General features: G+C 50.7%; 1 protein-coding gene across 1 annotated transcript in view; it reads right to left on the bottom strand.

The window, feature by feature from the left end:
• Window positions 1-10,240: 10,240 nt before the first annotated feature.
• The window catches only part of LOC137305261 (collagen alpha-1(V) chain-like), a 522,869-nt gene continuing 518,301 nt past the window's right edge, over window positions 10,241-14,808 (bottom strand). The window contains exon 67 of the mRNA XM_067974118.1: window positions 10,241-10,387. Within this exon, the coding sequence (XP_067830219.1) occupies window positions 10,241-10,387 (147 nt within the window). The remainder of the gene's footprint in view (window positions 10,388-14,808) is intronic.

The raw sequence follows: 14,808 nt of genomic DNA, 5'->3' as shown, positions 1-14,808 counted from the left end.
AGCATTTGGGTAAATGGGTCACAGCATTTGGGCAGAAATGTCTGGTGACTTCTGGCCCCACGCCCAGATTTCTGGGGAACTCCTTTGATCTGGAATGAAATGTTTACTATGTGCAGTGGATTGTGAATCTTTGAACATTTCCTCTAACGTGGCTTGTAATATTGTAAGATGTCCTCTCTGTAAGGTGAGGAACATCGTGTATATTTGACCTGCAGTTCATCCCACACCGAGTCCCCATTAAAGTGGAATGTGCTTCACTCCAGTAAATGAACAGTTGGCTCATCGCTAAACTCAATCACCGTCCTACGTGGCCGTCCACCGACCAGATGGACTCGAGTGACCCTGGGACTTTGTTCCGCCGTTCCACTCGCCCTGTCTCTGGACCCTCAAACAGCAAACCCTTGGCTGCTGCTGTCTGAGGACCTGACCAGCGTGAGAGACATCGATACCGAGCGGCCGCTTCCCGACAGCCCGGCGAGGTTTGACGTCTGTGTCCCCGTCCTGGCCACTGAGGGATTCACGGTGGGGACTCACTACTGGGAGGTGGGGGTGAGCGACAAGACCAAGTGGGATGTAGGGGTGACCAGAGATTCCAGCGACAGGAAGGGAGGCATCGCCCTAAAGGCCAAGAATGGAGACTAAGCATTGTCCCTGAGCAATGGGAACTGGTTCTGTGCTCTAACATTCATTCTAAGTACATTCAAAACAGAGATCGATAGATTTCTAGATATTAAAGGCATCAAGAGATATGGGGATGGTGCAGGAAAATGGCGTTGAGGTAGAAGATCAACCATGATCTTGTTGAATGGCGGATCAGGCTCGAGGGGTCGGATGGCCCACTCCTGCTCCTATTTCTTATGTTCTAACCTCACTGACAGTCATCACATTGGCTCTGAGGGTGAAGCCCAGCCGGATTAGGGTTTACTTGGACTATGATGGAGGCCAAGTGTCCATTTACACTGCTGCTGACATGTCTCATCTCCACACGCTTATGGAGGCATTTGCCAAGAGATTGTTGCCTTTCTTTTGCCCCTGTTTGAATGGCACTGGGGACAATGGCGCTCCTCTCGCAGTGTGTTGAATGTGTCTTGGTAACGTCGACAGATCTGGTCAGCTCGAGCTGCTCTTGGGGAGCTCGGTGTATTATTAAAAACACTTCACTGGGAATGTATAACCGTGAGTGTGAGAGCGGGAGCAATCAACGATTACAATTGTCTTTCAAATCTAACCTGCATTGACCAATCGCTACTCTCTAAACCTAGTGGGGCAGGAATGTGTATTACATGGGGGGAGGGGGAGGGGATGTGTATTACACGGGGGGAGGGGGAGGGGATGTGTATTACACGGGGGGAGGGGGAGGGGATGTGTATTACACGGAGGGAGGGGGGAGGGGATGTGTATTACACGGGGGGAGGGGGAGGGGATGTGTATTACACCGGGGGGAGGGGGAGGGGATGTGTATTACATGGGGGGAGGGGGAGGGGATGTGTATTACACGGAGGGGCAAGGATGCATATTACACAGGGGGGCAAGGATGTTTATTACACGGCGGGGGGGCAAGGATGTGTATTACATGGGGGGTTAGGGATGTGCATTACACAAGGGGGCAGGGATATTTATTACACGGGGGCAGGTGTGTGTATTTCACGGAGGGAAGGGATGCGTAATACAGGGGGGGGCAGGGATGTGTCTTACATGGGGGGGGGCAGAAACATGTATTACACGGGGGGCAGGGATGTGAATTACACTGGGAGGGATGTGTATTACAAGATGTAGAAATGTGTATTACACGGGGGTTGGGGTGTGTTTTACATGGCGGGGGGCAGGGTTGTGTATTACACTGGGGGCAGAATATTACACGGGGAGCAGGAATGTGTATTATACTGGGGGGGGGCAGGGGTGTGTATTACACGGGGGGGGCAGGGATGTGTATTACACGGGGGGCAGGCACGTGTATTACACTGGGAGGGATGTGTATTATAAGGGGCAGAAATGTGTATTGCACGGGGGTTGGGGTGTGCGTACTACACGGGGATTGTGGTGTGTTTTACACGGGGGGGGCAGGGTTGTGTATTACACTGGGGGCAGAATATTACACGGGGAGCAGGAATGTGTATTATACTGGGGGGGGGCAGGGGTGTGTATTACACGGGGGGGGCAGGGATGTGTATTACACGGGGGGCAGGCACGTGTATTACACTGGGAGGGATGTGTATTATAAGGGGCAGAAATGTGTATTGCACGGGGGTTGGGGTGTGCGTACTACACGGGGATTGTGGTGTGTTTTACACGGGGGGGGCAGGGTTGTGTATTACACGTGGAGCAGGAATGCGTATTATTTGCGCGGCAGGGATGTGTATTATATTGGGGGCAGGGATGTGTATTATACGGGGGTCAGGGATGTGTATTACATGGGGGGGGGGGTCAGGGATGTGTATTATATTGGGGGCAGGGGTGTGTATTATACGGGGGTCAGGGATGTGTATTACATGGGGGGGGGTCAGGGATGTGTATTATATTGGGGGCAGGGGTGTGTATTATACGGGGGTCAGGGATGTGTATTACATGGGGGGGGCAGGGATGTATATTAAATGGGAGCAGGAATGTGTATTACATGGGAAGTAATGTTTCTTCATTGTACCTGTGTCTCCACATCTCCATTACTATGAAGTATAATGTTCAAAAATTTCATCCTTGACAAATACACAAAATTTCTCCTGGTCCTTTTTGTCCCTCCGTGGGTCCCCACCCTCCATGGATCTCCTGTCACAGCCCAATTATTCTATCCCCCCACAGATAAATAACCTGCCAACAACCACAGACCAACAGGAAGCAACCAAAGTGAATGGTGCACTTCATAGTTAAACTGCATCTGCAATACCATTCCTTACTGCACTTTGTGCTCAACATAATCTTCATGAGGTGATGGTTATATTTGACCCTTGTATAAAAATAGTTGGCAAACGTGTGTCATTCTGGCACCCAATATGGTTTATTTATAGAATAATGGATACCCGGGAGTGAGTTACAGACTGGAATCTAATCGAGGGGTTCAGATGGTTTATATATAGAATAATGGATACCCGGGAGTGAGTTGCAGACTGGAATCTAATCGAGGGGTTCAGATGGTTTTATATATAGAATAATGGATACCCGGGAGTGAGTTACAGGCTGGAATCTAATCGAGGGGTTCAGGTGGTTTATATATAGAATAATGGATACCTGGGAGTGAGTTGCAGACTGGAATCTAATCGAGGGGTTCAGATGGTTTATATATAGAATAATGGATACCTGGGAGTGAGCGACAGACTGGAATCTAATCGAGGGGTTCAGATGGTTTTATATATAGAATAATGGATACCCGGGAGTGAGTTACAGACTGGAATCTAATCGAGGGGTTCAGATGGTTTATATATAGAATAATGGATACCCGGGAGTGAGTTACAGACTGGAATCTAATCGAGGGGTTCAGGTGGTTTATATATAGAATAATGGATACCCGGGAGTGAGTTACAGGCTGGAATCTAATCGAGGGGTTCAGATGGTTTATATATAGAATAATGGATACCCGGGAGTGAGTTACAGACTGGAATCTAATCGAGGGGTTCAGGTGGTTTATATATAGAATAATGGATACCCGGGAGTGAGTTACAGGCTGGAATCTAATCGAGGGGTTCAGATGGTTTATATATAGAATAATGGATACCCGGGAGTGAGTTACAGGCTGGAATCTAATCGAGGGGTTCAGATGGTTTATATATAGAATAATGGATACCCGGGAGTGAGTTACAGACTGGAATCTAATCGAGGGGTTCAGGTGGTTTATATATAGAATAATGGATACCCGGGAGTGAGTTACAGACTGGAATCTAATCGAGGGGTTCAGATGGTTTATATATAGAATAATGGATACCCGGGAGTGAGTTACAGACTGGAATCTAATCGAGGGGTTCAGATGGTTTATATATAGAATAATGGATACCTGGGAGTGAGTTACAGACTGGAATCTAATCGAGGGGTTCAGATGGTTTATATATAGAATAATGGATACCTGGGAGTGAGTTACAGACTGGAATCTAATCGAGGGGTTCAGATGGTTTATATATAGAATAATGGATACCCGGGAGTGAGCTACAGACTGGAATCTAATCGAGGGGTTCAGATGGTTTATATATAGAATAATGGATACCCGGGAGTGAGTTACAGGCTGGAATCTAATCGAGGGGTTCAGGTGGTTTATTTATAGAATAATGGATACCCGGGAGTGAGTTACAGACTGGAATCTAATCGAGGGGCTCAGATGGTTTATATATAGAATAATGGATACCTGGGAGTGAGTTACAGACTGGAATCTAATCGAGGGGTTCAGATGGTTTATATATAGAATAATGGATACCTGGGAGTGAGTTACAGACTGGAATCTAATCGAGGGGTTCAGATGGTTTATATATAGAATAATGGATACCCGGGAGTGAGTTACAGACTGGAATCTAATCGAGGGGCTCAGGTGGTTTATTTATAGAATAATGGATACCCGGGAGTGAGTTACAGACTGGAATCTAATCGAGGGGCTCAGATGGTTTATATATAGAATAATGGATACCTGGGAGTGAGTTACAGGCTGGAATCTAATCGAGGGGTTCAGATGGTTTATATATAGAATAATGGATACCTGGGAGTGAGTTACAGGCTGGAATCTAATCGAGGGGTTCAGATGGTTTATATATAGAATAATGGATACCTGGGAGTGAGTTACAGGCTGGAATCTAATCGAGGGGTTCAGATATATATACATGGAATAATTCTGGTCGATGAGTTCCTCCAGGCTTTTCGAGGGGAGGGGGAGGGGTCAGACACATTACACCCGGGTGGTGGAGAAGCCCAGGGCTCCCGCACCACACCAACTCCGGTTCATCAGAACCGTGTCCCTCACACTTCACTGAGGCACCACAGCATCCATGTTGCACACCATCCCTAGTACATGAAGCTTGAAGCCTTTACCTCCAGGCAGGTGGCAATTGATTTCATTCAAACCGGTTGGGCCGGTTTGCTGGGTCTGCTCATGCTCAAAAGGGTCACATTTCTCCAGTGCCCGACACGACCGCCAGCACCAAAGAATTATCCTTCTGGTCAGGCAGGTATTTGACACACACGCACCGAAACCCTTCACCGCGGCTGTGAGTCTCCAAACCCGAGGGATCCACAGAGGAAATGTTTCCCATCTGCTTGACAGAGTGAACACTCTCGCCCTGGAGGCACACTTTGTGAAGCAAACGCTGCGAGGCCCCAGTGTGGGCTGAGGGGACGTCATCGGGCCCGTCCTTGGTCTGATCTGGACATCCCAGGCGTCGGCTGGCACCACAAGGTAAAGGTGCGGCCACTGGTCGCAAGCTGTCCCGCCTTCACTGGCTGCAGGGCGGGAGGAAGTCAGGGACAGTCATGGAGGCCGCGCTATCCCAGCAATCACTGCGGGTGTGAAACCCCTCTATTCAGACACCAGGCCCTTTAGATCCAATGGAGGGCATTCACCAGAGGCATGAACGCTGGGATGACCCGACCTTCATAGACATCTCTCCAATACCAGTACGAGAAGTCCTGGAACAGGGCCCATTGGAGACTGCCCATCAGGAGCTGGCACCTTAGACTCCTGCCAAATGGGGGAGAAGGATTAGATCTCCATATATAGAAACACAGGAAATAGGAGCAGGAGTAGGCCATTCGAGCCCTGCTCCCCCATTCAATGTGATCATGGCTGATCCTTTATCTCAATACCACATTCCTGCTCTCTCTTCATACCCCTTGATGCCTTTTGTGTCTAGAAATCTATCTAGCTCCTTCTTAAATATATTCAGTGACTTGGCCTCCACAGCCTTCTGTGGTAGAGAATTCCACAGGTTCACCACCCTCTGAGTGAAGAAATTTCTCCTCATCTCAGTCCTAAATGGCCTACCCTGTATCCTAACACTGTGACCCCTAGTTCTGGACCCCCATCCTGTCTGTCTAACCCTATCAGAATTTTATATGTTTCAATAAGATCCCCTCTCATTCTTCTAAACTCGAGTGAATACAGGCCGAGTTGACCCAATCTCTCCTATTACAACAGTCTTGCCATCCCAGGAATCAGTCTGGTGAACATTCACTGCACTCCCTCTATGGCAAGTATATCCTTTCTTAGGTCAGGAGACCAAAACTGCACACAATACTCCAGGTGTGGTCTCACCAAGGCCCTGTATAACTGCAGTAAGACATCCTTGCTCTTGTACTCAAATCCTCTTGCAATGAAGGCCAACATACCATTTGCCTTCCTAACTGCTTGCTGCACCTGCATGTTTGCTTTCAGTGACTGGTGTACAAGGACACCCAGGTCCCTTTGTACATCAACATTTCCCAATCTATCACCATTTAAATAATACTCTGCCTTTTTGTTTTTCCTTCCGAAGTGGATAACTTCACATTTATCCACATTATACTGCATCTGCCATGTATTTGCCCACTCACTCAACTTGTCTAAATCACCTTGAAGCCTCTTTGCACCCTCCTCACAACTCATGAACCCCTCCCAGTTTTGTGTCGTCAGCAAACTTGGAAATATTACATTTGGTTCCCTCAACCAAATCATTGATATATATTGTGAATAGCTGGGGCCCAAGCACTGATCCCTGCGGTACCCCACTAGTCACTGCCTGCCACCCCGAAAAAGACCCATTTATTCCTACTCTCTGTTTCCTGTCTATTAACCAATTTTCAATCCATGCCATTATATTACCACCAATCCCATGTGCTTTAATGTTGCACACTAACCTCTTATGTGGGACTTTATCAAAGGCCTTCTGAAAATCCAAACACACCACATCCACTGGTTCTCCCTTATCTATTCTACCAGTTACATCCTCAAAAAACTCCAGTAGGTTTGTCAAACATGATTTCCCTTTCATAAATCCATGTTGACTTTGTCCAATCCCGTTGATATTTTCTAAGTGTCCTGTTATCACATCCTTTATAATAGACTCTAGCATTTTCCCTACTACTGATGTTAGGCTAACCGATCTGTAGTTCCCTGTTTTCTCTCTCCCTCCTTTTTTAAATAGTGGGATTACATTTGCCACCCTCCAATCTGCAGGAACTGTTCCATAATCTATAGAATTTTGGAAGATGACAACTAATGCATCCACTATTTCCATGGCTACCTCTTTTCGTACTCTGGGATGCAGATTATCAGGCCCTGGGGATTTATCGGCTTTCAGTCCCATTAATTTCTCCAGCACTACAGAGACCAACCTCCTCCAGTCAAAACATTCAACTGTTGGGAAGAATCCACTCATTTAAATTTGCAGCGAGAGGGGGGAGCATGCGTTTATTTATCAATATATTATGTTATTTTAATGCATAACATTTTAAAATAGCATTCAATAAATTAGTCTCATATCTAAATGCGCGGGGAACATAATGTCACCAAACCCAAAATGATAAGAAGTTTTCGTGTGTTGGTGCTGGTCCCTTGGTGGGTGTTTTGTCTGTGTGTGTGTGTGTGTGTGTGTGTGTCTCGTGTAACAAACCCAGTGCTACAGATCATGTCGTGAGCTGATCAAAGTAAAGAAAGAACGAACTCGCATTTATATAGCGCCTTTCACAACCTCGGGAAGTCCCAAAGCTCTTCACAGCCAATGAAGTACCTTTGATGTGTAGTCACACTAAGTTTTAAAAAAGGGAGACAGGCAGGGTGATATTGGTGATTTACGATCTATTAAAAGATTCGCTCCACTCAGACACAAACAGTACAGTACAGCGAGTGACCTACCACATGGCGACTACACTTAATTTCTCAGACAAAAAAAAAGGAGACGATAAAATGAAACAGCGCAAGTGAAAGATTGTAACTCGGTGATGTGCTGGGTCCAGGGTCTGTAACGGGGGGCTGTAATGAAAGACTGTAACTCGGTGATGTGCTGGGTCCAGGATCTGTAACTGGGGGCTGTAATGAAAGACTGTAACTCGGTGATGTGCTGGGTCCAGGATCTGTAACTGGGGGCTGTAATGAAAGACTGTAACTCGGTGATGTGCTGGTCCAGGATCTGTAACGGGGGGCTGCAATGAAAGACTGTAACTCGGTTATGTGCTGGTCCAGGATCTGTAACGGGGGGCTGTAATGAAAGACTGTAACTCGGTGATCTACTGGGTCCAGGGTCTGTAACTGGGGGCTGTAATGAAAGATTGTAACTCGGTGATGTGCTGGGTCCAGGATCTGTAACTGAGAGCTGTAATGAAAGACTGTAATTCAGTGATGTGCTGGGTCCAGGTTCTGTAACGGGGGGCTGTAATGAAAGATTGTAACTGGGTGATGTACTGGGTCCAGGGTCTGTAACTGGGGGCTGTAATGAAAGACTGTAACTCAGTTTTGTGCTGGATCCAGGGTCTGTAATGGGTGGCTGTAATGAAAGACTGTAACTCGGTGATGTGCTGGGTCCAGGGTCTGTAACTGGGGGATGTAATGAAAGCCTGTAACTCGGTGATGTGCTGGGTCCAGGATCTGTAACTAGGGGCTGTAATGAAAGACTGTAACTGGGTGATGTGTTGGGTCCAGGGTCTGTAACTGGAGGCTGTAATGAAAGCCTGTAACTCAGTGATGTGCTGGGTCCAGGGTCTGTAACTGGGGGCTGTAATGAAAGACTGTAACTCGGTGATGTGCTGGGTCCAGGGTCTGTAACGGGGGGCTGTAATGAAAGCCTGTAACTGGGTGATGTGCTGGGTCCAGGGTCTGTAACGGGGGGCTGTAATGAAAGCCTGTAACTCGGTGATGTGCTGGGTCCAGGATCTGTAACTAGGGGCTGTAATGAAAGCCTGTAACTCGGTGATGTGCTGGGTCCAGGATCTGTAACTAGGGGCTGTAATGAAAGACTGTAACTCGGTGATGTGCTGGGTCCAGGGTCTGTAACTGGGGGCTGTAATGAAAGCCTGTAACTTGGTGATATGCTGGGTCCAGGATCTGTAACTGGGGGCTGTAATGAAAGACTGTAACTCGGTGATGTGCTGGGTCCAGGATCTGTAACTGGGGGCTGTGGTCAAGAGTATAAAATGTGAGGGAGGGATAGAGGGAGAGAGAGAGAGAGAGAAGATGGCAGCAGGACATGGGGAGATCATGTGTTAGTGAGTGAGAGAGTGAAGGAAAAGAGAAAAGCATTGGGAGAGAGAGAGGGGGAGGGTTAAAAACACACGAGCCACCTACAGGGGTTTCTATACAGAAAATTAACACAACAAGCAGCAATTTATAGATATATTTTACATTAGAAATAAAAAATACTTACAAACATATAATAACACTCTGAGCACCTTTTTTTTAAAGGAGAGTAAATACAATTTTTTGGAGCACCATATTTACTAGTAAAGCTTCACAGACTTCATTCATCTTTTTATTTGCTGTTTGGTTCAATTTACGGCAGGTTTGCGAATTAAATAAAATCGTCTCTCTCTCTGTTGTGGTTTTATATTACAATCTATGGAGAACATTTTTAATAAAAAAAACACATTTCTCTTTTTGCCGCTTTCCTTAAACAAGAAAAACACCGACGTCATACCAGGCCGCTATCACCGCAGGGAAAGGGGCCTTAAAGGGCCAGTACGGGGTGGAGGGAAACGGTTCTTAAAGGGACTATACCGGGGGAGGGAAACTGCTCTTAAAGTGATAGTACGGGGGAGGGACACTGGTCTTAAAGCGACAGTACCAGAGGTGAGGGAGGGAAACAGGTTTTAAAGGGACAATATGGGGAGGAGGGAAACTGGTCTCAAAGGGACAGTACGGGGGAGGCGGTGGGAAACGGGTCTTAAAGGGACAGTATAGGGAGGGGGTGGGAAACGGGTCTTAAAGGGAAAGTACAGGGAGGGGGAGAGAAGCGTGCCTTAAAGGGACAGTATGAGAGGGGAGGGAGGCAAACGGGTCTTAAAGGGACAGTGCGGAGGGAAACAAGTCTTAAAGGGACAGCGGAGGGGGAAAGCAGTAGACAAATTGATATATATTTTTCAACACTTTGTTCTTCACACAAACATGTAACTGTTCTCTGAGGGTCTTCAGGTCGGAGAACACAGTCGTCATGGCAAGTTGCTCGCTGAGGTTTTCTCTCTTTTCCCGAGGCGTTGCTTGGTCGTACGACAGCTATGGATAAGGGGGTGAGGGAGTGGGCGAAAGGGGTCAGTGGCGGTGATAGTGACGCTGGTCGTGGTGAGGTGGGGGAGAAGGGGGTTTTTTTTAGCCCTGGAAGCAGACGGGTCCCACATCGAATCCAAACTTTTGGTTGGGTTCGGCAAAGTCGGTGAACAGCACGTCGACGAACGGCATCTGCTCCACCTGAGGAGTGTTGATCTCCAGCACCGTTTTGTCATTGCCCTTCCTCACCTGGGCCGGGACACAAGGAGACGGGGAGTTAGTGGGGCCGCACAGGAGTCAGACACTAAACAAGATCATCCCCACATCAACCGCACTCCACCTGTGTTTAGCTTTTCTGTCACTCCAGGTATTATCTCCAGGTTCCCCCTCCCCCCAGGATTACTCTCCAGTTTCCCCCTCCCTTTCTCTCCCCCCAGGATTAATCTCCAGTTTCCCCCTCCCTTTCTCTCCCCCCCAGGATTAATCTCCAGTTTCCCCCTCCCTTTCTCTCCCCCCAGGATTACTCTCCAGTTTCCCCCTCCCTTTCTCTCCCCCAAGGATTAATCTCCAGTTTCCCCCTCCCTTTCTCTCCCCCCAGGATTAATCTCCAGTTTCCCCCTCCCTTTCTCTCCCCCCCAGGATTAATCTCCAGTTTCCCCCTCCCTTTCTCTCCCCCCAGGATTACTCTCCAGTTTCCCCCTCCCTTTCTCTCCCCCAGGATTACTCTCCAGTTTCCCCCTCCCTTTCTCTCCCCCCAGGATTAATCTCCAGTTTCCCCCTCCCTTTCTCTCCCCCCAGGATTAATCTCCAGTTTCCCCCTCCCTTTCTCTCCCCCCAGGATTAATCTCCAGTTTCCCCCTCCCTTTCTCTCCCCCCAGGATTAATCTCCAGTTTCCCCCTCCCTTTCTCTCCCCCCAGGATTAATCTCCAGTTTCCCCCTCCCTTTCTCTCCCCCCCAGGATTACTCTCCAGTTTCCCCCTCCCTTTCTCTCCCCCCAGGATTACTCTCCAGTTTCCCCCTCCCTTTCTCTCCCCCAGGATTACTCTCCAGTTTCCCCCTCCCTTTCTCTCCCCCCAGGATTAATCTCCAGTTTCCCCCTCCCTTTCTCTCCCCCAGGATTACTCTCCAGTTTCCCCCTCCCTTTCTCTCCCCCCAGGATTAATCTCCAGTTTCCCCCTCCCTTTCTCTCCCCCAGGATTACTCTCCAGTTTCCCCCTCCCTTTCTCTCCCCCCAGGATTAATCTCCAGTTTCCCCCTCCCTTTCTCTCCCCCAGGATTACTCTCCAGTTTCCCCCTCCCTTTCTCTCCCCCCAGGATTAATCTCCAGTTTCCCCCTCCCTTTCTCTCCCCCAGGATTACTCTCCAGTTTCCCCCTCCCTTTCTCTCCCCCAGGATTACTCTCCAGTTTCCCCCTCCCTTTCTCTCCCCCCAGGATTAATCTCCAGTTTCCCCCTCCCTTTCTCTCCCCCAGGATTACTCTCCAGTTTCCCCCTCCCTTTCTCTCCCCCCAGGATTACTCTCCAGTTTCTACCTTTCTCTCGAGAAGGTGGAGAATTTTATTACGATAAAGTAGGCCCCGTTTCCACGGTGACTCTCTTGCACCTCGCCTCAGTATCCACTTTCTACGATGACCGTAGCCCAGCCCAATCCTCTCCTCCCTCAGTGCCCACTATCTACGATGACCGTAGCCCAGCCCAATCCTCTCCTCCTTCAGTGCCCACTTTCGACGATGACCGTAGCCCAGCCCGATCCTCTCCTCCCTCAGTGCCCACTATCTACGATGACCGTAGCCCAGCCCAATCCTCTCCTCCCCCAGTGCCCACTTTCTACGATGACCGTAGCCCAGCCCAATCCTCTCCTCCCCCAGTGCCCACTTTCTACGATGACCGTAGCCCAGCCCAATCCTCTCCTCCTTCAGTGCCCACTTTCTACGATGACCGTAGCCCAGCCCAATCCTCTCCTCCCTCAGTGCCCACTTTCTACGATGACCGTAGTCGAGCCCAATCCTCTCCTCCCCCAGTGCCCACTTTCTACGATGACCATAGCCCAGCCCAATCCTCTCCTCCCTCAGTGCCCACTATCTACGATGACCGTAGCCCAGCCCGATCCTCTCCTCCCTCAGTGCCCACTTTCTACGATGACCGTAGCCCAGCCCGATCCTATCCTCCCCCAGTGCCCACTTTCTACGATGACCGTAGCCCAGCCCGATCCTCTCCTCCCTCAGTGCCCACTTTCTACGATGACCGTAGCCCAGCCCGATCCTATCCTCCCCCAGTGCCCACTTTCTACGATGACCGTAGCCCAGCCCGATCCTCTCCTCCCTCAGTGCCCACTTTCTACGATGACCGTAGCCCAGCCCGATCCTCTCCTCCCTCAGTGCCCACTTTCTACGATGACCGTAGCCCAGCCCAATCCTCTCCTCCCCCAGTGCCCACTTTCTACGATGACCGTAGCCCAGCCCGATCCTCTCCTCCCTAAGTGCCCACTTTCTACGATGACCGTAGCCCAGCCTGATCCTCTCCTCCCTCAGTGCCCACTTTCTACGATGACCGTAGCCCAGCCCGATCCTCTCCTCCCCCAGTGCCCACTTTCTACGATGACCGTAGCCCAGCCCGATCCTCTCCTCCCCCAGTGCCCACTTTCTACGATGACCGTAGCCCAGCCCGATCCTCTCCTCCCTCAGTGCCCACTTTCTACGATGACTGTAGCCCAGCCCGATCCTCTCCTCCCCCAGTGCCCACTTTCTACGATGACCGTAGCCCAGCCCGATCCTCTCCTCCCTAAGTGCCCACTTTCTACGATGACCGTAGCCCAGCCTGATCCTCTCCTCCCTCAGTGCCCACTATCTACGATGACCGTAGCCCAGCCCGATCCTCTCCTCCCTCAGTGCCCACTTTCTACGATGACCGTAGCCCAGCCCGATCCTCTCCTCCCCCAGTGCCCACTTTCTACGATGACCGTAGCCCAGCCCGATCCTCTCCTCCCTAAGTGCCCACTTTCTACGATGACCGTAGCCCAGCCCGATGCTCTCCTCCCTAAGTGCCCACTTTCTACGATGACCGTAGCCCAGCCCGATCCTCTCCTCCCTAAGTGCCCACTTTCTACGATGACCGTAGCCCAGCCTGATGCTCTCCTCCCTAAGTGCCCACTTTCTACGATGACCGTAGCCCAGCCCGATCCTATCCTCCCCCAGTGCCCACTTTCTACGATGACCGTAGCCCAGCCCGATCCTCTCCTCCCTAAGTGCCCACTTTCTACGATGACCGTAGCCCAGCCCGATGCTCTCCTCCCTAAGTGCCCACTTTCTACGATGACCGTAGCCCAGCCCGATCCTATCCTCCCCCAGTGCCCACTTTCTGCGATGACCGTAGCCCAGCCCGATCCTCTCCTCCCTAAGTGCCCACTTTCTGCGATGACCGTAGCCCAGCCCGATCCACTCCTCCCTAAGTGCCCACTTTCTACGATGACCGTAGCCCAGCCCGATCCTCTCCTCCCTAAGTGCCCACTTTCTGCGATGACCGTAGCCCAGCCCGATCCTCTCCTCCCTAAGTGCCCACTTTCTACGATGACCGTAGCCCAGCCCGATCCTATCCTCCCCCAGTGCCCACTTTCTACGATGACCGTAGCCCAGCCCGATGCTCTCCTCCCTCAGTGCCCACTATCTACGATGACCAGAGCCCAGCCCGATCCTCTCCTCCCTCAGTGCCCACTTTCTACGATGACCGTAGCCCAGCCCGATCCTCTCCTCCCTCAGTGCCCACTATCTACGATGACCAGAGCCCAGCCCGATCCTCTCCTCCCTCAGTGCCCACTTTCTACGATGACCGTAGCCCAGCCCGATCCTCTCCTCCCCCAGTGCCCACTTTCTACGATGACCGTAGCCCAGCCTGATCCTCTCCTCCCTCAGTGCCCACTTTCTACGATGACCGTAGCCCAGCCCGATCCTCTCCTCCCCCAGTGCCCACTTTCTACGATGACCGTAGCCCAGCCCGATCCTCTCCTCCCTAAGTGCCCACTTTCTGCGATGACCGTAGCCCAGCCCGATCCTCTCCTCCTTCAGTGCCCACTTTCTACGATGACCGTAGCCCAGCCCGATCCTCTCCTCCCTAAGTGCCCACTTTCTACGATGACCGTAGCCCAGCCCGATCCTCTCCTCCCCCAGTGCCCACTTTCTGCGATGACCATAGCCCAGCCCGATCCTCTCCTCCCTAAGTGCCCACTTTCTGCGATGACCATAGCCCAGCCCGATCCTCTCCTCCCTCAGTGCCCACTTTCTACGATGACCGTAGCCCAGCCCGATCCTCTCCTCCCTAAGTGCCCACTTTCTGCGATGACCGTAGCCCAGCCCGATCCTCTCCTCCCTAAGTGCCCACTTTCTGCGATGACCATAGCCCAGCCCGATCCACTCCTCCCCCAGTGCCCACTTTCTACGATGACCGTAGCCCAGCCCGATGCTCTCCTCCCCCACTGCCCACTTTCTGCGATGACCGTAGCCCAGCCCGATCCTCTCCTCCCCCACTGCCCACTTTCTGCGATGACCGTAGCCCAGCCCGATCCTCTCCTCCCTAAGTGCCCACTTTCTACGATGACCGTAGCCCAGCCCGATCCTCTCCTCCCTCAGTGCCCACTATCTGCGATGACCGTAGCCCAGCCCGATCCTCTCCTCCCC

This window comes from Heptranchias perlo, chromosome 39 (assembly GCF_035084215.1).
Source record: "Heptranchias perlo isolate sHepPer1 chromosome 39, sHepPer1.hap1, whole genome shotgun sequence".
NCBI classification, from domain to species: domain Eukaryota; kingdom Metazoa; phylum Chordata; class Chondrichthyes; order Hexanchiformes; family Hexanchidae; genus Heptranchias; species Heptranchias perlo.
The sequence above is the reverse complement of the archived record's forward strand: the minus strand, read 5'-3'. Positions and strand labels throughout refer to the sequence as shown.